Source organism: Paramormyrops kingsleyae, unplaced genomic scaffold (genome assembly GCF_048594095.1).
Source record: "Paramormyrops kingsleyae isolate MSU_618 unplaced genomic scaffold, PKINGS_0.4 ups245, whole genome shotgun sequence".
Classification (NCBI taxonomy): Eukaryota; Metazoa; Chordata; class Actinopteri; order Osteoglossiformes; family Mormyridae; genus Paramormyrops; species Paramormyrops kingsleyae.
The window spans coordinates 1-23,607 of record NW_027326183.1 but is presented as its reverse complement, the minus strand read 5'-3'; the positions used below and the strand labels follow the sequence as shown (position 1 = coordinate 23,607).

General features: G+C 38.7%; 1 protein-coding gene across 2 annotated transcripts in view; it reads right to left on the bottom strand.

The window, feature by feature from the left end:
* The window catches only part of LOC140587452 (plasma membrane calcium-transporting ATPase 3-like), a 41,603-nt gene extending 18,619 nt beyond the window's left edge, over positions 1-22,984 (bottom strand). The window contains exons 1-12 of one of the 2 annotated variants that reach the window (XM_072708717.1): positions 22,843-22,982; positions 15,050-15,247; positions 14,550-14,807; positions 13,613-13,738; positions 13,356-13,481; positions 11,381-11,416; positions 9,123-9,302; positions 8,633-8,847; positions 8,257-8,499; positions 7,054-7,298; positions 6,326-6,560; positions 3,679-3,858 (exon numbers count right to left, since the gene is read on the bottom strand). In XM_072708717.1, coding sequence (XP_072564818.1) covers positions 3,679-3,858; positions 6,326-6,560; positions 7,054-7,298; positions 8,257-8,499; positions 8,633-8,847; positions 9,123-9,302; positions 11,381-11,416; positions 13,356-13,481; positions 13,613-13,738; positions 14,550-14,807; positions 15,050-15,247; positions 22,843-22,906 — 2,106 coding nt within the window. In that variant the 5' untranslated portion in view covers positions 22,907-22,982. Of the gene's footprint in view, positions 1-3,678; positions 3,859-6,325; positions 6,561-7,053; positions 7,299-8,256; positions 8,500-8,632; positions 8,848-9,122; positions 9,303-11,380; positions 11,417-13,355; positions 13,482-13,612; positions 13,739-14,549; positions 14,808-15,049; positions 15,248-22,842 lie in introns of both variants that reach the window. The other variant, XM_072708718.1, reaches the window with a different exon arrangement.
* Between the last annotated feature and the right edge of the window lie 623 nt (positions 22,985-23,607).

Below are 23,607 nucleotides of genomic sequence, written 5' to 3'. Positions count from 1 at the left end.
TTTTGAATGATGACATGCACAAATTCAGAGTTAAGGATTACATCATTGGCTGTGTCTTTCTCTTCCCTCTCCCCCCAACACACACACACAGTGATGTGGGTAGTTCTCACATAGATGCACCTAAAGTCCTACACATGATCTCTTGCTGTTAAATAGAAGTTAGTAATAGGGTATGCTTTTAATGTTATTGTCTAGGCTTTGAAGTCTGTTGTGATGGATAATATTTATGTGTAGGCTAATATCTATTTGCATACCAATAAATTTTTTGAACACCGTGCACATTGAGTTTGCAATCCCTCAATCTTTTACAGCAGTTTTATTTTTTGAATGTGTTTAGAAAAGATTGGTCAACGGAGCTTTTTGTATTCATTTCACTTAATTTTTTTCTGCTTGCACTTGGACATGGAGTCCAGGAAGCTTTTCCCTAAAATGGTGGTTTTGTCCTTCGCAAGGTTACTTTATACTTTTATACTTTAAGTATGTTTTAGAGCCTGTACTTTTCACTTTAATTTGAGTAAAAAAGTTGAGTCAATACTTCAACTTTTACTAGAGTCTTTTTAAACACAGGTATCTATACTTGTACTTGAGTAAAGAATGTGTGTACTTTTGACACCTCTGGTTATTAGTGTTAATAACAGCAGCGAATCTAACATTCAGAAAGCTGCAATGTTCATATCAGAGCAGCTTTTCTGTCCTGAAACTGTAAAACATAGTATGCATTTTATAAAATGTCGAATACATAGACGTAGTTTATTGGTTGTCATGTTGGTCTACGTTTCCGCTTTTTAACAACTGTATAAGGTTATTTTTTATACAAATCAATTCAGGGGAAACAGAAAATGTATGTGTTCAGGGTTGCAAACTCTCACGGGTTTGGGTAACACGCTTTCAGACTCTCTCACAAGAAATCTTATGGCAAATCTAAATGATTCCATTATGAACTTAGACTTAGCTGCATCAAAAACGTAAGGGCAGTTCGCAAACCCTACAGACTATTTACATGGTAATAAAGCTCTTACATACATGTAAATGTATGTGCAGACTCGTCTCAAACAGAAAGCCTCACTCCAGGCAGCTGACCAAAGATTTGACTTGCTCTGACAAATATAAAACGGAGAAAACATTATATGCGTCACTTTTTTATATGTTTTTTAAGTAAGACCATGCCCATACCCAACTGTAATTACGATTAAAGCGATCTGTTCTTTTAGTATTTGTGTTCAAGCGAGGCTTTCATTTTATTACTGTTGTGGTATTAAGATTAATTTCACAAGATTAATCTATGGAAAATCAATGAGCACAAAAACATATGACATAAACACGACTGTATTATGGATTTTACGGCACTTCTGGGGGTCACAGGATTACCAACCGTCTCATTGTTGTTTTGATGGGTTATATGCTAATGTGATTTCCCTTAACAAAAACAAAAGGTGTGATACGCTGAAGTACACTCACCTAAAGGATTATTAGGAACACCATACTAATGCGGTGTTTGACCCCCTTTCGCCTTCAGAACTGCCTTAATTCTACGTGGCATTGATTCAACAAGGTGCTGAAAGCATTCATTAGAAATGTTGGCCCATATCGATAGGATAGCATCTTGCAGTTGATGGAGATTTGTGGGATGCACATCCAGGGCACGAAGCTCCCGTTCCACCACATCCCAAAGATGCTCTATTGGGTTGAAATCTGGTGACTGTGGGGGCCATTGTAGTTCAGTGAACTCATTGTCATGTTCAAGAAACCAATTTGAAATGATTCGAGCTTTGTGACATGGTGCATTATCCTGCTGGAAGTAGCCATCAGAGGATGGGTACATGGTGGTCATAAAGGGATGGACATGGTCAGAAACAATGCTCAGGTAGGCTGTGGCATTTAAACGATGCCCAATTGGCACTAAGGGACCTAAAGTGTGCCAAGAAAACATCCCCCACACCATTACACCACCACCACCAGCCTGCACAGTGGTAACAAGGCATGATGGATCCATGTTCTCATTCTGTTTACGCCAAATTCTGACTCTACCATTTGAATGTCTCAACAGAAATCGAGACTCATCAGACCAGGCAACATTTTTCCAGTCTTCAACTGTCCAATTTTGGTGAGCTCGTGCAAATTGTAGCCTCTTTTTCCTATTTGTAGTGGAGATGAGTGGTACCCGGTGGGGTCTTCTGCTGTTGTAGCCCATCCGCCTCAAGGTTGTGCGTGTTGTGGCTTCACAAATGCTTTGCTGCATACCTCGGTTGTAACAAGTGGTTATTTCAGTCAAAGTTGCTCTTGTATCAGCTTAAATCAGTCGGCCCATTCTCCTCTGACCTCTAGCATCAACAAGGCATTTTCGCCCAGAGGACTGCCGCATACTGTATGTTTTTCCCTTTGCACACCATTATTTGTAAACCCTAGAAATGGTTGTGCGTGAAAATCCCAGTAACTGAGCAGATTGTGAAATACTCAGACCGGCCTGTCTGGCACCAACAACCATGCCACGCTCAAAATTGCTTAAATCACCTTTCTTTCCCATTCTGACATTCAATTTGGAGTTCAGGAGATTGTCTTGACCAGGACCACACTCCTAAATGCATTGAAGCAACTGCCATGTGATTGGTTGATTAGATAATTGCATTAATGAGAAATTGAACAGGTGTTCCTAATAATCCTTTAGGTGAGTGTATATTGCAGCTGGTGTTTAAAAGGAGGTCGCCGGTTCTATTGATGATAGGACCTTTCTGAAACAATCTCGGACCATGAAATAGGAAGGCAATTCACTTATAGCTCAGTCGCGGAATCAGTATTTTTTCCGCACCGCGAATGCAACATTTTCTTCACGTGTTTGCTGTTTGTGGGCGTGTATTCCGTCGCCTCGGGCCACTTCTGATTGGTGAGCATGACTGTCACATAAGGAGCACGGCGCTTGTGATTGGTGAGAACGACTGTCATATAGGAAGCATGGTATGAGTTTAGAAAACTATTCTTACAACAGTTTTAAACCCTGGGTCCGACGTGATGTATAATGTAAGTCCTAAATCGCAGCCATTGCCATTTGCTAATCGCGTTGTTTCAAATCGCAATTTCGATTTGAAATCGATAAATCCTTCAGCCCTAATTGTAGTATGACTCATTTCCTGGCGCGTACAATTTATATTAGGTCATCGTTCATGGTTCGACTTCTGATATTCAGATCGAGTTCTAGGTCAAACTGGTTTGTTCGACTCAAGAAATTCTAGTTCTAGTGAGTTCGAGAACTGAGGTACCACTGTATTCTTTATAAGAAAGAAAGAAAAAATGTGGCCAGTGGTGGGCTAATGGTCAGGTAAGCACACTTGTAATTGAAAGATTGCTGGTTTAGATCCCTGACCAGCAAGGCACCACTGAGGTACCCTGAGCAAGATACCGCCCCCAAGCACTGCTCTCCAGATGCTGAATTAGCTGCCCCCTGCTATGTCACATATGGGTTATGCAGAGGACACATTTCGTTGGTGTATGATCACTGATCACCTAATTCTAATAAAATAAACATTACATATGCCTCTTGGAAGCAACTCTGTACCAACCAATTGATAATAATGATTTTATTTGTTAAATACACTTAAGACAATGAATTTGAAAACAGACTGAGTAAATGCAAAAATATTAATGTATAAAATAATGTAAAATTCTAGTTTCCCTCTTTCTTACCTCTCCTTTATCATTGCGAATTTGTTGGTTGAACTCTTTGCCTTCCAGGCACAGGAAATCCTCTCCAGGTTGCAGAATGCCACACTTGGTGGCAATGGCACGGGCCGTGTTGATGTTGTCCCCAGTTACCATGCGCACAGTGATCCCAGCCCTCTGGCACTTAGAAATAGCTTCAGGGACCTAGAATGACACATATGAGTCTGATAACCCACATGCTGGAAAATTAATGAATTAAAATATTAAAAATAAAATTATATGCTCTATCATATAAACACCAAGGCAAACTCATTTAAAGGAGCAATGATTGTACTGGATTGGCCGCAGACTGACAACATGATGCTGTATAAGCAGTTGGAAGATAGTTGAACATGGATTGAAAACCTCTAAACAAATCCATGCTTACCAAATCGTGGTACCAAGAGATTCAGTTAGATAAATACTGCAGTATTAAAATGACATTATTCTATTTCCACTGTTACAATGCATATTTGCAGTGAGAAAAATCAATGAAACGAGCTTTAAACAAGTGACCTTCATTCATAAAATTTAAGTGTGTTGGGGGATTTTTTTCTTCATGATCAATAAATTATGATAATCTGAAAATCCTCCAAAAAATAACACATCCCTTCAGCACTTCCTTGTAATCCTGACTAGAGACTGCTGAGATGAAAAGTGACATTAAATCTCAGTCTGCTTAGGTTATTTTAGTCTTCCTCAGCATGATACTATGCCTTCCTCTTTGCTCAGTAAGCTGTAGCCCAAAGTGACTTTTCAGTCTAGTCAGGGGGTCTTAATGCAGAGGAGGTTAGGTAAAGAGGGGGGGGGGGGCTTGACTGCAGTATTTACCCACATTTGGCTTGATGATGAATTACTCCCCATCCCTCTTCAAACCCAATCAACTAATTTATTTATACACAATTAAAAATCTCCCAACACACTACAGACAGGACAGGGTGGACACCTCCTCCAATCACAATAATATTGAGAAGGTCCACAGAATATTACACAATGTAGAGATTTTATGGCTAATTTTTTTCCCCACTTGTAACCATATGAATATTAAATATTTCCAAAAAGCTCGGCTCTGGGCAATCCTCATCAACTGTGCTGGGTACATATCTTCTTTAAATGGTATCTTAACATAGTCAAAGTGGAAGTGCTGTTCATAATAAGCATGGCGAACAATACCTTTTCATCATTTTTTGTTGTAAACACCAGCACTGAATTATACCTTCGATGAGCCAAAACATAATGACCACCTCCCATGTGAAACAAATAATGCAGGCTATCTTGTTAAAACAGCAGGTGTCCAATTGTGCAATATATTAAATGGACACCTAACACCCAGAATTAAAAGGCAATGTGCTTAATGCAAAAGAAATAGGCAGGGGTAAAGACCTGAGTGACTTCGATAAGGGTCACATCATTATGGCCAGATGACCGGGTCAGAGCATCTCCCAAATGCCAAGGCTTGCACCCTCTAAGAGTGGTCCAAAGAGGAAGAAAAACTACAAACTGCCAACAGGGTTTTAGGCAGCCAAGACATGAGATGTAAGACAAGATATGAGGTATGAACAAAGGCTATCCCTTCTGGTACATATCAACAGAAGGGCTACTGTGGCACAAATCACAAATAATCTGGCAAAAGAACTCATTGTTTTTTTATTGTATTTTTTTTTTTCTCTTCCCATTAATTTTTTTTCTCCTCCTCCCTCTTAGGGGCTCCATAGAAATGTCTAAGACAAATTGCACATTTTCATGGATAAGCACAGGACAATGCATTTTATTTTTCCATATAGGATGGTCTGCACACTGCAACAGACATGCTTTTAAAACTAATTAATAGCTTACCCTAGTTCATCTAAAATTGTTAATGGTTATTTTTTTAGCTCAACTTTTAGCTATAGTCTGTGAAGATCACTCCCTCCCATAAATGAAAGTAGCCGGGAAGAAGGAATTTGTAGTTGGGCTATCAATGCTATCCTGATAATTTTCTTATCATGAAAGAGAACTAACAGTGGTAAGGTCGTGTCTTGGTAGATCATCCACATAAGTTGGTAAGTTCAAAATTACCACCAGGAATTTCCACTGGAACTGCTAACATTCTGGCTGCTGACTGGAAGACAGAAGTTGATGATGTGACAATGTCGAACTTCCCAACTTACAAGAATGGTGAACAAAATATTACCGCAATAGGCAAGACTTGTCAAATCGGCATTTAAAAAAACCTCATTGGAAACCTAGGCAAAAAATCTCTACCTTGCTAGGTATAGCCTAAGCCAAATTTACCAACAAAGGTGATAATTGCTGGTTAGTTAGATATTGATGCTGGGTAACTTGTTTGATATTACCGATTATGGATAATATTGTTATATTGCTCAGACCTAACACGGCCAGATTCATGCTAAGGGGTACAGTATAAAAATAGCAAAACACACAACTTTAACTGTCCTATTCACAACAAAGAAGCGGTTCAGAAATACCATCTATATAAACCTGTCCTCACGTACATGCGTTCTTTCACATTCAGAAGTAAATAAAAGGAAACTACATAATTATATGAACAATTTGTCATTGTGTTTGGAAACCTATGTCACTGTCTAGACCAGTTTGGTTATTCTCATTTACACAAGGTTTTGTATCTTACCTCTGGCCGTACAGGGTCCTCAATGCCCACCACTGCAATACAGGTCAGGTCAGACAGAATCTCATTCTCATTGTCCCAATTGGGTTCAGTATCGCCGGGAAAGTCCCGCATGGCCAAGCAGATAGTTCGCAGGCCATCACAAGCCATGGGCTCTATCACTTTTCGCACCATCTCATCACGGTCCTTTGGCTTAAACACCCTAGGCTGGCCAGAGGCATCCAAGATGCGGGAACACCTGGAAAGTGGATCCAGGGAGAGTGAAGGAAGAACACAAACAAGAGTATTGTCACAATGCTGACATGAAAACATATTTATTTCTGTGGGGGTAGGGAAGAACTCATGGAGTTTTACACAGAGTTGGAAATCTCTGGCCACTGTTCTCATGGACAGAGACATACTTTTCTCTTAAATCAGTCCTCAGCCACTCTCCTCATGGTTTCTCTAAAAGTCAAATCACCAAGTATTTCAGACTGTTGCTGAGTAAAAATACATAAATACAAATCAGCTTTGCCTCTAGTGTGATAATGTGATAATCCCATAGCTGGCAGCATGATTTTATTGTTGGGTACTTGAACAAGGCCCTTAACCCCTATTGTTCCATGGACTGGCTGACCCTGATCTTCTCAGTTATGTCATTTTGGACAAAAACCAAGAACATGCAAATAAGAATAACAATAAGAAGAAATAAAACAAAACATGATGACATGATAGAAGGAAAAAATGCGTACTTGCGAAGGATTATCTCGGAGGCACCCTTGCTATACATGCGGTAGCCTGTACCATCTGGGTTTTTCAGCACTGTGCTCATGCTCTTCCGTGAAGAGTTAAAGGTGTAAACCTTGTAGAGTTTCTCTTCTGGCACCTCATCGCGGATCGGCTGATAATCTCGCTTCAGATCAAGCACTAGACCAAGCAGTGAGCATTCAGTCTTGTTTCCCACATGGCGAGGCAGTCCCCCTTCCCTTTCTGGGGGCTAGATCAAAATTTCAGATGAAGATGATAGGAGTGTTTTGATGTATTTGATAAATCTTAAAATTTGTATGTTTACATAAACAGGTGACATTGTGTGTAGGCATCTTTAAATTGCCCATAATGAGATTATGAGTGCGAGTGGGTATGTGTGCGTGTGTGTGAATGTATGGATGCCCTGCAACCTTGCAATACACTGGCATCCTGTACAAGGTGCCTTGTGTTTCTCCCACAAGCCTACAATGGATAAATGACTGAAAGGTAATATATTTCAACTGATCTGTGGTTATAAAAAGCTTTAAGAAGTTTTTTTCACTTTTTTCTTAGATAATATTTTTCACATAATGTAGAAAAACATGGTTACAGTAAATGCCAGAAAAAGTTATACTACATTATACCGAAAAGGGATAAGCATTAATAGCTGCTAAAATTAAGGAAGTAAATCAATTGTTTGACACTGTTGTGTGGTATAAATCTCTGCTAAATGGGACTAAAACATGTACTGAAATTCCAAATTGCAAATTTGTGTTACTAACCAGAGCTTGTACATGTTTATTTCAATGTCCATACATTCAGTGCTGACGAGTGCCCAAATTCTTTAACTCCATCAACTGATTTATATTCATACAAAGACGAATTCTACAAGTACTTTCTGTAGCGTAGGAGGTGCGTGGGATGCAACACGAAAGATCAATATGTGACCTTGCTTAAAACGAATGGTTTCCAGGGATTTTTACCCCAGCACCTTCTGGTTAGCACTCCTGAGTCGCACAGCAGCTCACCTCTATCCCACACAGATGACTCACCACTCCATTCCACCACGGATTAGTTTGTGTTAGCTCACAATATGTGGGCGCTTGTTTATTTATATATTTTTTATGCAACAGCATCCTGCAAACGTCTTGCACACTGACTGCAAGGCAGTTTTATATTCTGAGAATGACCACCAGGATGTTGCTTACCAGAATCTTGGTTGTGTATGCAGAGTTGATGGAAATGCTGTTAACCATCAGCTCCAGTGTCTCTGGTCGCAGTACTTCTGGCTCGGGCACAGTGCGGTAGTGTGTGTCACCGATATAAGCCTGCACCACCGTCATGCGGTTCATGGTCAGAGTACCCGTCTTGTCAGAGCAGATGGCTGTCGCATTTCCCATGGTCTCACAGGCATCCAGATGCCGGACAAGGTTGTTGTCCTTCATCATTTTCTAAAATCACAGGCAGGGGGTGAACCACCCTAGAGAAGTTTCCAACTCAAGGACATGGTGGAATAGACGTTACCCTACACTCAAGAAATGGATCATGCACAGCTATACCACTAGTAGATATCCTGGTCCTCACCTTTACAGAGTACGCCAGGGAGATGGTGACCGCAAGAGGCAATCCCTCAGGAACAGCCACAACCAACACTGTCACGCCAATGATGAAGAACTTCACAAAGTACTGAATGTAAATGGGTGTACATTCCTTCAACCAGGGGCGTCCCTGGACGCCGAAAGTGTCGATAACAAAGTACAGGATGAGGATGATCACTGTTACAGCAGACATGATCAGACCTGAAAAAATGAGCACGGAAGAACGTATTGCTTTGCAAATGTCTCATTGAGATGTTCATGAACTAAATTTGTCACTATATAACTTTCATTCCAACTATATGCCTGTCTGCTTCAAATTCATCATATTGGACTCAGCTCTATACATTGCTTTATTTTTGTACAATTATTTTTAACAATGTAATTAAATTTAAATTAAATGAAATTAAATTTGTAATTAAACCAGTGCCATTGCTAAAATTGAAGTGCATTTCAAAACCCAGGTCAGATTCACCCACCAGCCTTGCCAATCTGCACAGCCAGCCTGGTGAGCTTGCCCTGCAGCACCGACTTCTCTTTCTTGGTCACATTGACTTTCCGGGTCTCCTTCTCTTCTTTCTCCTCCTTGTCCTCAGACTCAGCTCCCTCCTCACTCTTCAGTGGCTGGATTTCAAGGGCAATCCCATCTTGGGTCTTAGCTGTCAGTAAGGTGTTTTTAGGGGGAAGCAGGAAAGGAGGCGGCATATCAAAACAGGGATAGAGAAACAGGCAAAGGGATGTGGGGAACAAAGGGATTTGAGGGGCAAAATTCTGTGTTAAAGTGAGCAAGGACCAGACATACTGACTACAGTCGGGAGGTATGAACAGGCCCCTCGAACTGCAATTCCCCATTCACTATGCCACCGCATAACACTGTTAGGCCGAAGCAGCATGAGAAAGCACTTTCTCTAATTTACCAAATCCAAATACCACCACTTTCAGCAACCCAGTATAAAAACTAGTGTCCAAAATATTAATTTGTCCCCAGTCTCACTTAAGCAATTTAAATGCACCATTACTTTCTTACAAATCATAAAACATTTGGTTATTTAAGTTCTATTTAATCTAAAAAGAAGCACAAATAAAAATGTTCTTTATTTTGGTTTAAATGATTTATAGGTACAAATAAAATACACGTTTAGTTGAATCTGCAGGAGCGCTGAAGCTCTAGAATAGCCTAAAGAGAAAAAGCAGTAGATTTAATGCAGAAATTACATTTTTACTTTCAAATTACAGACAGCACTTTAATAAAGCCCATCAATGTTTTGTACAAGCATCAGAGAATAGAAATGTCACCCTTTCAAGACTTTAGTCCTGGAAAGAAACATCTTGACAATAACAAGAGTGGGTTGCCATAGCGTACCCCGGGATAAGCAGAAAGAACACCTTTTGTCTCACTGAAGAGCAGAATGTAGGTTCTTCGCTGGTTCATTTGCAAATATACAGTTAGCTTTAACTCTGTCAAAACTGTTGTGTTTAAAATCATATAATTCAATCATATCTGAATATTTTTCATCTTTATTAATCTCATTTAAGGAATAAACAAAGCCAAAGGTACTGAGCCCTGATTCTAAATAGAAAGTTGAAAATTCAGATATGGCATCCTAACAAGATACAATATTTCATATTTAAAGTGCAGCTGTGCAACTTCAATGAAAAAAAAACCCTGGTACAGAATAAAATCCTATAAAGCATTTTACTGCTTTTCTGCTGCTCCTGCCCTATGAACTTGACCATGGAACTGGAATATTTGGTTTCCTAAATGAAGCCTCTAAAGCACAAATTGAAGGGCAAGAGTCATCGCATCTGAGCTGACTTGGCACAACACAAAACCGACTAGACTGACCAAACAACCACACACGGGACTAACGAACTGACTGGCTGATGCCACGACAGACGCACAGGGGGCGAATGTGTCACAAAAAAAAGCAAGGGGGAAAAAAAAATCAATTATAAAACAACAAGAAGCTGAAAGCTCTCTAGACGATTGAGAGCAATGCAGAGAGTTAAACAGTGACGTGAGATAAAGTTACAAGACAGCATGAGGTCCTGAGCATATCCTGGAAGGAGGCGAGAACAGTGAGAAGAGCAAACCGATCCACAGCCAATCAGTAAGCAAGGGTGCAACTCTCAATCCATCCGTATCTGCCTGGCCCTTACTGGAAATTTTATTATATAGCATTTATCAGATGCAAATTGTCAACAATGGCTTTTTCCATTTTACATAGATTTGATAAAGCATTTATAGTATTACAAAAACAGGATTAGAACATCAGTATGATAAAAAAAAACCCTTGCAAAGTAGATGGTTTCATAGCTCATGTCCCACAGTATGACAATTCCTTTTGAGAACCTGCTAAATGTTAAACATTAAAATCCATTGAAAAAATATCAATAATTTTGTAATAAACAAACCATGAGCCCTAAAACTTTACTGCTTCCATGGTAACAATTTGTCTTTTTCCTCAAAAGAAAAATAATCATGTCATAGCAACATCAGAACATTACTGGATGAACTGAACTCATGAGCCTTCATGAAGTACAGCAATGTTTTTCTGCAGGTGAGAATTGCACCCTTTTACATATAAAGCTAGGTGAGAACCTCCTCCAGGCTTGGTGGGAGAGAAAAGCGACAGCGTAAGAGTGTGAGAGAAAGAGCCATAACAAGACTGAAATACTGAGATGGGACTCCGAGACTGCTGCTGGATGTGCAGGGGAGGGTCTGAGGGCGGGTTACCTTTGTTGCGATTTTCTGGAGCCGCTTGTTTTTTACCTGTTTAAACACAGAAAGAGGGTGGACTGCTGATCACATGGGTTGAAAGAAAAAAAAAACTGAAAATAATACTGAACCAATATAATGAACCGATAAAAGTCACAAATAAAACTGATAGGAGCTGTCCTATCAGAGAGAAATTAAGATTTCTGAAAACCTGTAAAATGGAAATAGTCGAAGATGCAGCACACTTATTACTGAAAAGCAGCTTCCTACCTTCTATTCTACTTTCACAATTTAAAAATATGAAAAGCTTCAATGAAACTGAAGTAACCTGCTTTTCTTTTTTGGGGGAGATTACCTTGAACTATGTTGCATGCACACCCCGATAGTCTGTATTTTATTCCAGCTCAAATGCCCAAACTAAAGTTGGTTGGTATAAACTGAAATTTATCTAAATATTAGCTGCATAAATGAACTTCATGGAAACAACAAAGGTTTTGTAATGTGCCAAAATAGGTTTACTTGAGGTAAATACACATTCCCACTGTGTGTATATAATATTTGATACATTTACACATTTGTTTCAGAGGCCACATTTATCAGGATTCCCAAGTCACAGATTTAAAGGTCATTTAAAAGCGCTCTGTATTACCAATTCCCCATGATTCAATCTGATTTTATACATTTTTTACCATGCCATTTCTGATGAAAACATAAAACATGAAGGCTACATTGAAAAGGTTTTGAACTGCTTGATTGTAAGCTCTATCCAGGCAGTGAGCTGGGTTAAGATTCTTTGTGAACATACACAACCATGATGTGACAGAAAAAGACTGCAAGGCTATCACTTCAGACAAGCGGATGTGTCAATAAAATCATTCAAGTACTGATGGCTTACTGCTGCAGTGAAAGTAGGATTGCATTTATGATTGGGTTTCTTTAGCCTTGGTATGCATGCTTATCTTTATTAAAACAACTTTGGGTCAACTAAATAGTAATTTCCTAAAAAAATAATGATTTGCTGATGTGGGAATAATTTGAACAGATGCAATTATCCAATACACCTGTATCATAAGGTGATCGATATGCAACTAACAATGTGCTTGTTATGCATTTGTTAAATACCATTTTGCTAATGTAACTGATGAACACCATGATTAACTGCTGAAAAGGTAAATAGCATTAAGAGTTCAAATAAAAACTGTCTCAATATGAGTTAAGGACTTCAACTTATTCAAACTGAAAAGAAGGAATAAATCAAAAGTTATTTACAAATGAAATATACAACAGATAATTTGAGGGGGAAAAATCTCTGAACGATTTAACTTTGTCAAACACCTGGATCTGGCCAATATAGTCAAACACACTGAAACCACCCTGCTGAAACATACATTTAGAATAGTATCAATACCACATGACTGAACCTGAATGCCAATTAGCTAAACTGGCAAACTTGCAAAACTGGTTTGGCTCTAGTACACTAAATGTTTCCCATACAAAGATTTTAAAAAGTTTCCACATGTATGCTCTGTTTAATAACAATGTGAAGCTTCAATTTACATGCTTGGTTAACACCAGTTCCAACGTTTCTTACAAGTTACAGGACCCTTATATTTAATTACTGCAATTAACTGTTGAAAAGACGACAAAGAAAACATTGACAAGTGAAGGTAAAGACAAATTTGGAAAATGTCTGGTATGTACTTAGGAAAGCACCCCAATAGTCTGTAATTTATTCCAGCTCAAATGCCCAAACTAAAGTTGGTTGATAATAAAAATACTGCACACAACTTTTTTTTTTTTGTTCTATTGTTTCACATAAAATAACAATTATACATTAGTACACGCATCTAAATGTCAGGAAGAGGTGGTAGTGGGGAAATGTAGATGGGGTTATGAATGACATTTGATTTAAAAGTACCCCAGAGTTAAAATGAACATATTGAAAACAGGAAGATTAGACTGAAAGAACTTTTCTCATGATAGATTTTCATACCTTTCTTCACTTTTTTCTCCTCCTCTTCACCTCCTGCACCTAACAGTGTAAAGATGATTCCGGTCTGGGAGTTGAGGCCGACCGCACTGACCACCATCCTTCCAGATCCTTCCATTACATGAGTACCTAGAGAAAGAGAAACAGACCATCAGTCACTAAGCAATACAAATAATTAGCAAGATACCATATCTGTCAAGTCGAGACCACTGGAAAACATAAAATCATTCATCAAGTAATGCATGAAGGGAAATTCTCACCAGAAAGCAGCATGGGATCTTTCTCAAAGGACTTCTTGACCTGGTCGGACTCCCCGGTTAGTGAGCTCTCATCAATCTTAAGGTCATTCCCCTGGATCAGGATTCCATCTGCTGGCAACAGGTCACCTGAGATGACACAGATGAGGTCAGCTTAGCTTAGTCCAACAAGCCCACCTCTCACCCACTCTTGTCGTAGTGACTACATTGGATAGAGTGTTCATTATAAATCAGACACACTGTACTGTTACTACATTTTCACAAGTGCATATACAAAATTTATGCTAAGATGCAATTTATGCTGTAAAATTCAGTAACACTAAAAGCAATCATCATAATGCATTATAGAGACCTTCATAATGCATAATAACACATTCATAAAGTATTATAAACACATCCATAACTATTTATACAAAGGCATAACACTTGCTTGTTGTGCATCATGAATGCCCTTCATCTATAATGCACTATAGAAATCCTTCATAATGCATTGTAATGGTCAGTATAAGAAATTATAACACATTATGAAGGTATTTATAGTGCATTACACATGAGAGCTTCATAAAGCATTCATAATGCATAACAAACATAGCTATAATGTGTTATGCCTTTTAATAAATATAGTCATGTGTATAATACTTTATGAAAGCCTTATAATACATTGTATAGGTATTTATAATGCATTATATATGGGTGCTTTAAGTAAACTGTTACTCAAAATTGCAATGCATACAATATTTTCCTTAATGAAGTGGAAGACATCTATCTTATCTGTAATGTAACTAGCCACTTTGTGTTTTCTATAGTTCAGAAAAGGGTTCAGAAATACAAACTATACGAAAATGCAAAGAAAACTGTTAAAAGAAGCCATAAAAGAAAATACAAGTGTGTACTTCCCAGAATAATCCATCTGGTTATATATACAAATGACTTTTCTCACCGTATTTGATTTGGGCGATATCTCCCACCACTATTTCAGCAACAGGGATCTGAATGACCTGGCCCTTCCGGATAACAGTGAATTTCTGCTCCTGCTCAATGCGGCTCTGCAGCCCTCGGAACTGCTTCTCCTTGCTCCAGTCATTGAATGCCGTCACCAGCACCACAATAATGACAGAAAACAGGATAGCTGCTCCCTCAATCCAGCCAGCCTGTGCCTCGCCTTCATCCTCCACACCAGCTGCTGCCTGGCCACACACTAGAAAGGTAACATATCACCACAAGGCACAACTATCACCACCAATAATATATGTAATACCATTTAGCATAGTCGGCCTGAAATTGCAAAATTCTACTTATTAAAAATCACACAATGTTAATGCTATTCAGATAATTTTGGACTGTGCTCTACCTTAAAAAGAGAAAAACACACAGATTAGAGCAATAAAGAAAGGCTTCTTTCATGCATCCAGGGAAAGCCCCACCCACCCAACAACTTACATTCGCTGTCGCCCCCTGGTGGGTGATAGAAGGAAAGTCCCAAAGATATGATGGCTGCAATCTCCAGAATAATGAGTGTGACATCCTGTAGGGCCTCCCATACAAGTTGCAGGAAGGTCTTAGGTTTCTTGGGCGGAATGAAGTTCTTCCCAAATGCGCTGTGGCGCTTCTCCAGGTCCGTAGGGTTGCCAGAAAGACCTAGGGAAAAAACAATACCGGTTTTACAATAAAAAAAAAAAAAAGCAATACCTTTTCCAGTTTTTATGAATGCATATAAAAGAATGTGGTAACGCTTTATTTAAACCTGTCATCTACAATTCATTATAGATACCATCATAATAGCTGGTATAAGAATTAATAAAGCATTACAGCAAGGTGGCCAATCTTACCCAGAAAGAGCTGCTGTGTATGCTGGTTTTAGCTGCAACTCCATAATTAGATTACTAATTAGATGACTGATTGACTGAAGAGTCTTCACACTTGGGTTTCAACAGCTGATCTAAAGGCTATCCCAAAAATCTACATACACATTGGGCCTTTGTGGATAACAATAAGTCTGTTTCTGATTGTTTGGTCAGAGACATTCGCACCAGTGGCCTGCTGGAGGTCATTTTGTAGGGTTCTGGCAGTACTCATCCTGTTCCTCCTTGCACAAAGGAGCAGATACTGGTCCTGCTGATAGATTAAGGACCTTCTATAGCCCTGTCCAGCTCTCCTAGAGTAACTGCCTGTCTCCTGGAATCACCTCCTTGCCCTTGAGACTGTTCTGGGAGACACAGCAAACCTTCTGGCAATTGGCATGTATTGATGCGCCATCCTGGAGGAGTTGGACTGTGCTGTGCAACCTCTGTAGGGTGCAGGTATCACCTCATGCTACCAGTAGTGACACTGACTGTAGCCAAATGCAAAACTAGTGAAAAAACAGTCAGAAAAGATGAGGAGGGAAAAATGTCAGTGGCCTCCACCTGTTAAACCATTCCTGTTTTGGGGGTCGTCTCATTGTTGCCCCTCTAGTGCACCTGTTGTTAATTTCATTAACATCAAAGCAGCTGAAACCGATTAACAACCCCCTCTGCTACTTAACTGAACACGTCAATATCCCAGAAGTTTAATTGACTTGATGTTATACTCTGATTAAAAAGTGTTCCATTTTTTTTGAGCAATGTATTTATAAACGTGTTTATAATGCTTTATGAATGCATTATAATGTAATATGAATGTGCTCATAAATTCTTGTAAACATCACATTCATAGAAAGTGTTACAATAAGAGCTTCATAATGAAAAATAAACATGGCTATAATGTGTTAATTTTTATAAATACTTATTTATAAGGCTTTATGAATGAATTATAACGTATTATGAATGTGTTCATAGATTCTTATAGACATGACATTCATAGAAAGTGTTACCAACAATATTAACATATCTTTCCCAGAGTCTTCTTTGGTAAAGGTATTGATGAATTAGAGCATATAAAACAATTAACAGGTTCTTGAAAAGAATGCTATTAACACAGACTGTTAACTTAGAACTATAAGGAGAAATTTAATCTGTCATTTAATAATGAAAAGCTTGTAAATAAATTATGTACATTTGGATACAACATCTCAAAAATGCACAAAGCTACGGGTATTTAATATATGTAGCATAGAACATTCTACTAGAAGCATCCATCAATCCATTTTATATACCCACTTGTTCTATGCAGGACTGTGGGGGTTTGGAGCCTATCCCGAAAGCAACAGGTGCAAGGCAGGGAATAACCTAGGATGGGGTGCCAACCTATTGCAGGCACACACCATTCACATTCACACCTACAATTTGGCAACTCCAACTCATGTGTTTTTCATTTTATAACCAAACAGCTATATTATTAGATGAATTAATGGTTACCTTACTAGCTGTTATCTTGATGCACCATACCCTTCATAACTGTAAGGATGTAAAAAAACTGAATATATAAATTTTAACAAAACCGGAAAACACATTTCAGTTACAAACCAGAGTTTATATTATCTTATGTAGGATACTGAAAGTACAGAGTTAATCTTGAAATAAGCAGGGCACCACCAAACATGCCACATTCAAAGTCAGTTAAATCACCTTTCCTCCCCCTTCTGGGGTTTGATGTGAACATTAACTGAAGCTCCTGACCTGTATCTGCATGATTTACAGACAGTGCTGCCGACATATGATTTGATGACTAGATATTTTCTTCAACAAGCAGTTGAAGAGGTGCACCTAATAAAATGGTCAGTGAGTGTACATTTCATAAAAATGAAGTAAATAAAATATGCTACATTCTGACTTTTGTCTGTACTTTTCTGAACACTACACTTCATCCCCCAGTTTTCCAAGCCTCCCTGACACAAAGCAGTTTAGGGAGAGACTTTAAATCTAGGGCAGGTAAGGGCGAGGAGCCATTGTTTGCAGATGAATACTTCTCAATTAATGCAACACCAACATGATGCATAATCACACCCTGGACTTAAGGAAGAGTGGCTGCGGCCAACAGAGCCATGAATAATCCAGTGGACGATAAGATGGGGCTTGAAGTGACACTGACTGGCAAAATGACCTGAAACCTAAAGCTGGACAACTGTCCAGAGTTGCCAAATTAGGGGCATGATACGCAAATTATGGAGGCAAACAATGGATTATAGAGGCAAAAAAATGGATTTCTGAATAGAGATAGAATAAATATTTTCCCCAATTTGTTAAAACATACAAATACATGCATATATCAGGTTTCAGAACTACATCTACAAACATGTATTTACAGTAGATAGACAGGAGATACAATTGCCAGCGAGCATGCTGGGATATAGTAATCACACTGGCGCTACAGTCCCGTAAAGTGCCGAAAATCAACATACATTATTTAAGAGTTTTTGTCAAAATTTACTTAAACGGTCAAGTTGATTTTCTGGAACAACATTTAGATTAATCGATAAAATAGTCAATAGATTAATCTATAGAAAAATAGTCATTAGTGGCAGCCCTAATTATGATAAAATTATAAACATTTTAATTACTTGTTTCCTGCATTTATTTCTTATTCTATGACCCTCTTCACACGCTGGTGGAATTTTGTGTGCAGATAAGCCTGTCTGCATATTGATAATGTAATGAGCCAGAATTGATAGCAGCAAAATGGACACAGAAAACATTGCCCTGTCTGGGTGCGTAGGGAAAGCAGTCTGGAAGTATTAACTGGGAAAGACATAAGATGCACAATTCTTTTACACATCAACACATTTTTTCGGTTGTTTCGAACAACACAACTGGTTGACAGCACATTGTTTTTCTTGTTTGTTTATACTGATTAAAACAGACTTATTACAGTAGATAAAGAAGGGTACTATAGTAAAAAGCAACTCTGCACAGTTCTCCTCACCAATTTAAGCTGCATTTATCACCATTGGATGGACCTTAGTAAAGTCCTTAGTAAAGGGCACAAGCAAATCTGTATACCAGTTATGGCTGAGTGATATGACAAAAACCTCATATCGCAATACAAGTCATCTCATATCTTGATAACGATATACATCATGGTTGCACCTTGTATTTATGGATTTTTTCTATAGATCAGCTGCAGTAGAAATTGGCCAAAAATCCCCAAATAAAAAGGAGCTAGGTCACAATTGTAATGTGATCCAAAAATAGATGGGAAATTTGCAAAACCCTTTTCACGTGTTCAGATCAGTCCATAAATTTGAGGGTATTATTTTATACAACACAAATAAAAATGCATATTTGTGGATAGTGATTTTTTTTTTCTACAGAACAGCTGCAGTAAGAGGTTTGGGTAGGAAAATATTTTTGCAATAGTTTTGCATTCCTTTGCAATACTTCTCCATTACTAATAATAAATGTATCTGTTTAAAGTACAAAACATAGAATTAATGGACTAATAACTAAAAACCTAGATTATACTGTTATGTCTAGTTAAGGGTGCTTTAAGTATCAAAATATATGGGACGATACACACTGTGTAATTTTCATATACAGACGCTCCTCTACTTACGAACTTTCAACTTACGAACTTTCATACATACTAACTAAGAGGACTGTAAGTCCAAATTGTGTTCATTGGGCTCCTGTTTCCTGTCCGAACCATCATTCATCAACAATTCAAATTACGAATGGCCGTTCAGAACGTATCTCATTCTTAAGAAGAGCGTCTGTACATGTTTTAAACATATTAATAATTCCACTGCATCCATTCACCGTCAGTGATTGTAAACAAGACAGCTGCTATTGAAGATGAAGTGCACATGTACACAAACATAAGAACATAAGAACTATACAAACGAGAGGAAGCCATTCGGCCCATCGAGCTCGCTTGGGGAGAACTTAACTAATAGCTCAGAGTTGTTAAAATCTTATCTAGCTCTGATTTAAAGGAACCCAAGGATTCAGCTTACACTACGTTATCAGGAAGACTATTCCATACTCTGACTACACGCTGTGTAAAGAAGTGCTTCCTTAAATCCAGTTTGAAATGTTCTCCCGCTAATTTCCACCTATGGCCACGAGTTCTTGTATTTGAACTAATGCTGAAGTAACTATTCGGTTGAACAACATCCAAACCTGTTAGAATCTTATAGACCTGGATCATGTCCCCCCTCAGTCTCCTTTGCTTGAGGCTGAACAGATTTAGCTCAAATAACCTTTCCTCGTATGACATTCCTCTAAGACCAGGAATCATTCTTGTGGCCCTACGCTGCACCTTTTCTAAGGCCGCTATGTCCTTTTTAAGATATGGTGACCAAACCTGTACACAATATTCTAGGTGAGGTCTCACCAAGGAATTGTATAATCTTAGCATTACCTCCCTTGACTTAAACTCCACACACCTGGAGATATACCCCAACATCCTATTGGCCTTTTTTATTGCTTCCCCGCACTGGCGAGAATGAGACATGGAAGCATCAACATACACACCAAGGTCTTTCTCATAATCAGCTACCTTTATTTCAGTAGGTCCCATAAAATACCTGTACTTTATATTTCTGCTCCCTACATGGAGTACCTTACATTTGTCTATGTTAAATTTCATCTGCCAGGTGTCAGCCCAGTCACTAATTAAATTTAGATCCCGCTGTAGCTGCTGAGCCGCTAGTTCAGTATCTGCTACACCACCCACCTTGGTGTCATCTGCAAATTTCACCAGTTTACTGTATATATTGGTGTCTATATCATTTATGTAAATTAGGAACAAAAGGGGTCCTAAAATTGAACCCTGCGGTACCCCACTATGAACGCAGGCCCACTGTGACATTGAGCCTCTAATAACTACTCGCTGCTTCCTATCCGTTAACCAGTTATCAATCCAGGTCGCTACAGTTCCTAAAATACCCGTCGCTTTGAGTTTAAGTGAGAGAGAGTGAAACATTGAAATATTGATTAAAATTTGGCCATAAAGAAATCTGAAAAACCAATGGATGTTGCTTGCTTTTGTTAAAAGATGTTACAGCCAGAATACTGAATATAAAGCTAACTTTATCCAGGTGTCATAGTTAAGGTTTAGCTTCAGCAAATATGAAGTGGGCAAATGTAGTGGGATCGCAAAACTATTGCAAAACTATATCAAAAAATATTTTCTCACCCAGACCTCTTAGGGGTACTGTAGCAGTATGAACTGGAAAAAAATCCACAAATAAATAGGAGAGAAGTCACAAATGTAACACAATCCTCAAATATACAGGACGTGATCCACAAATGAGCAAAACACGTTTCACGTGTAAAAAATGCTCTCTATGTTTGTGAATATGATTTTACGCAATACAAATAAAAAAATACATTTGTGGACAGTTAAATATTTGTGGATCATGGTACATGTTTGTGGATTGTCTTCTGTGGGTTGCAAATAATAAAGTCCAATAATATCTTCCATGCAAGTACCACATCCCATGTTGTGGTGTGTAACCTTGCATGATGATGAAAAAATGTTGCCGTAAACAGTGTATTTTGCGACACCAGGAAATAAACGATAGATCATAACATGAAATGTTACGTTTTTATTTTGTCATCTGATATATATCATCATATCGCACAGCCCTAATGCCAATATGTTTCGATCTGACCCTAAATATTGAAGTCAAAATACTCACAATCTACGGTCCATCTTATTTAAGTGATTTCAGACTGGTCAATACCCATTTGGGGGTTCAGTAAGCCTCCTCACTCCTTCTCTGCTTTGGCATTAATGGTCTGCAGAGGCACTTCCAGCCCTGGACTGATTTGAATGGTCCAGACTCTTTTACAAGATTGGGACTTCTCCCAAGGCTCACAGCTGAATAGAGAAATAAAAATCAAACAGTCTATTCATGACACATTTTCCCTAAGGTCTCTGTTTACTCAAGTTTCATTACTGTTTTTTGTGTTTTACATTTTATTAGTCCAAAATAATCCAGACCACAGCTGTTGTCAGGCCATTGTTTGTCATTGACATTTCCACCCCATTTTCTGTCAGTTTATACCCTTGGCTTACACACCTGGCTCACTACAGGACCTGCTGGAGAGTGGGACTGCAAGCTGCCTGACTGACGCAGAGCCTTATGAAAAGGGTAGCAAGTGACCACCCACACATATCAGAGATTGCTAACCGATCTTCATGGCAGGGGAGAGCAAAGCTGTCACCGGCTCAGGAAAGAAGGTAGGTGTATGTGGGGGGGCTGGGGAAACTAAACTTTTTCACACCTCTACACAGGGTGGGTTGGGCTAAATACCAAGAAGCATTTGCTTGGTCATCACAAGAAGGATAATGCTAAACTACTGTACATCAATCCTACTTGCAGTACTGATTTTTACAATGTTACAATGCGTTCTCTCACTATTGCTAACCAGGGTGTCTACACATATACACTGAACAAACAACTGAAGTTGCATGCATCCTCTGGCCACCTGAACAACTTACTCCTCTGAAGTCTGATGATGCTAAATAAGACTAATGACAGAGAAGTTTTCTGAATGCTTTATTTAATGACTCAGCACTTTATCAAGGTCAAGCAGAAAGGCCGTAAAGAGGAAATTGTTATAAAATGGTATGAATGATAAAAAACACTGAGGAACAGTTAGTTTTTAATGTTTGAAGTGCCAACTTTTCAAATTAAGACAACAAGATTAGGCAAACAGACAAACAGAAAACAGTAGTTCCACCTTAAAAGGGACACACCTACAAACTGGAGAAGTCAGCCTTCCCATCATGCCTAGTTTTCTTTGTTTTTCCTCTACATTACTCTAGAGCACTATAAAGGTTCTGCAGCTAGTGCTCACATGGGTAAAAGAGGTGCAGGGACCTACTGGCTACAGGCCAGTTCTCATTTTCGCACTCAACTCAGTGCTGTGCTGTACTACCAGCATATATCCCACCCAGAGTTCTGCCAGGATCACACTCTACTGCAAAAACTACACACAACCCCCATCAACTGCCTGCTAAGGACCTTTTCTTTAAACATAGTTCACAGACCAGCTCACCGACTGCAACAAATTTTGTGCCATGTTTGGACTTTGAATCTTGGTTCAGTTATTCAGTTATAAAAAGTGATGTCAGCATTTGGTTTATTTTCAAAAAACATAATGTTTGGATAACTATATATACACATAAACACATATAAAAAGCTTTATTTATGCCACCTTGTCTGACAAACACATTTTTCTAACATTTGTGACACGGCAGAACCTCACCAATAAAAAAACAACATCAAATAATGCTCCAAAGTACCCTCACAGCATGCAAGGTCAGTTTTCACTGTTTATGTATGTTACACATTCTGCTTCACTTACCTGTAAAAGGCAGGAATACAAACTGTCCAATATGGCCTGAACAGCTGCTTTGATTCCTGGGCATTGCAGGATTGCCTTATGTTCAAAGAGAATATACTACATCGGCACTCTCAGGGTACTCTCAGTCGACACTGTGATCCTAATGTGAGATCTCAAGGGAAAGACGAGGATAACTAGAGGGGTGTGACTGCAAATAGCAGCCTCCTGTGGCCTTTACTACGAAGCAGGATTACTTGCTTATCGGGGTAACTTTTGGGATTTAAGGTAGTCTGGGCAAAATGTAAGTGAATGAATATGAAGTCCATTTAAACTGTGGTACATTAAATCCGACAAGTTACCCCAATAAGCCAGTAACCTCTCTTAGTATTACAGGCCACTGGACTGTCAAATAAATAAATAACCATGCTCAAATGCAAGGAAGTTCATATGTATACAAGGTAGTCTCATGCGAAATTTCTTTCGCCTGTGACGTATTGCTCAGCTGTTAGGCTGATGATGCAATCGAGATGATGCAGTTTCAAGGAACCCCATAAGTTGCAAGTTCACCCTTACTGCGGCAGTAAGTACACATCAATGAAATATGTTTGAAAATGTCTTTTAAAAAGTATTTTGATTAATTATTATGAAGAATTTGCATTTAGCTTGGCAGTTTGTTAATTTATTAAAACCCTAGGCCAAAGGCAAATGACTGACTTTGTACATCTGGCCTGAAAACATCCAACCATTATTGTCCAAGGCATTCTCTCTAAATATGTTTATTTCCTT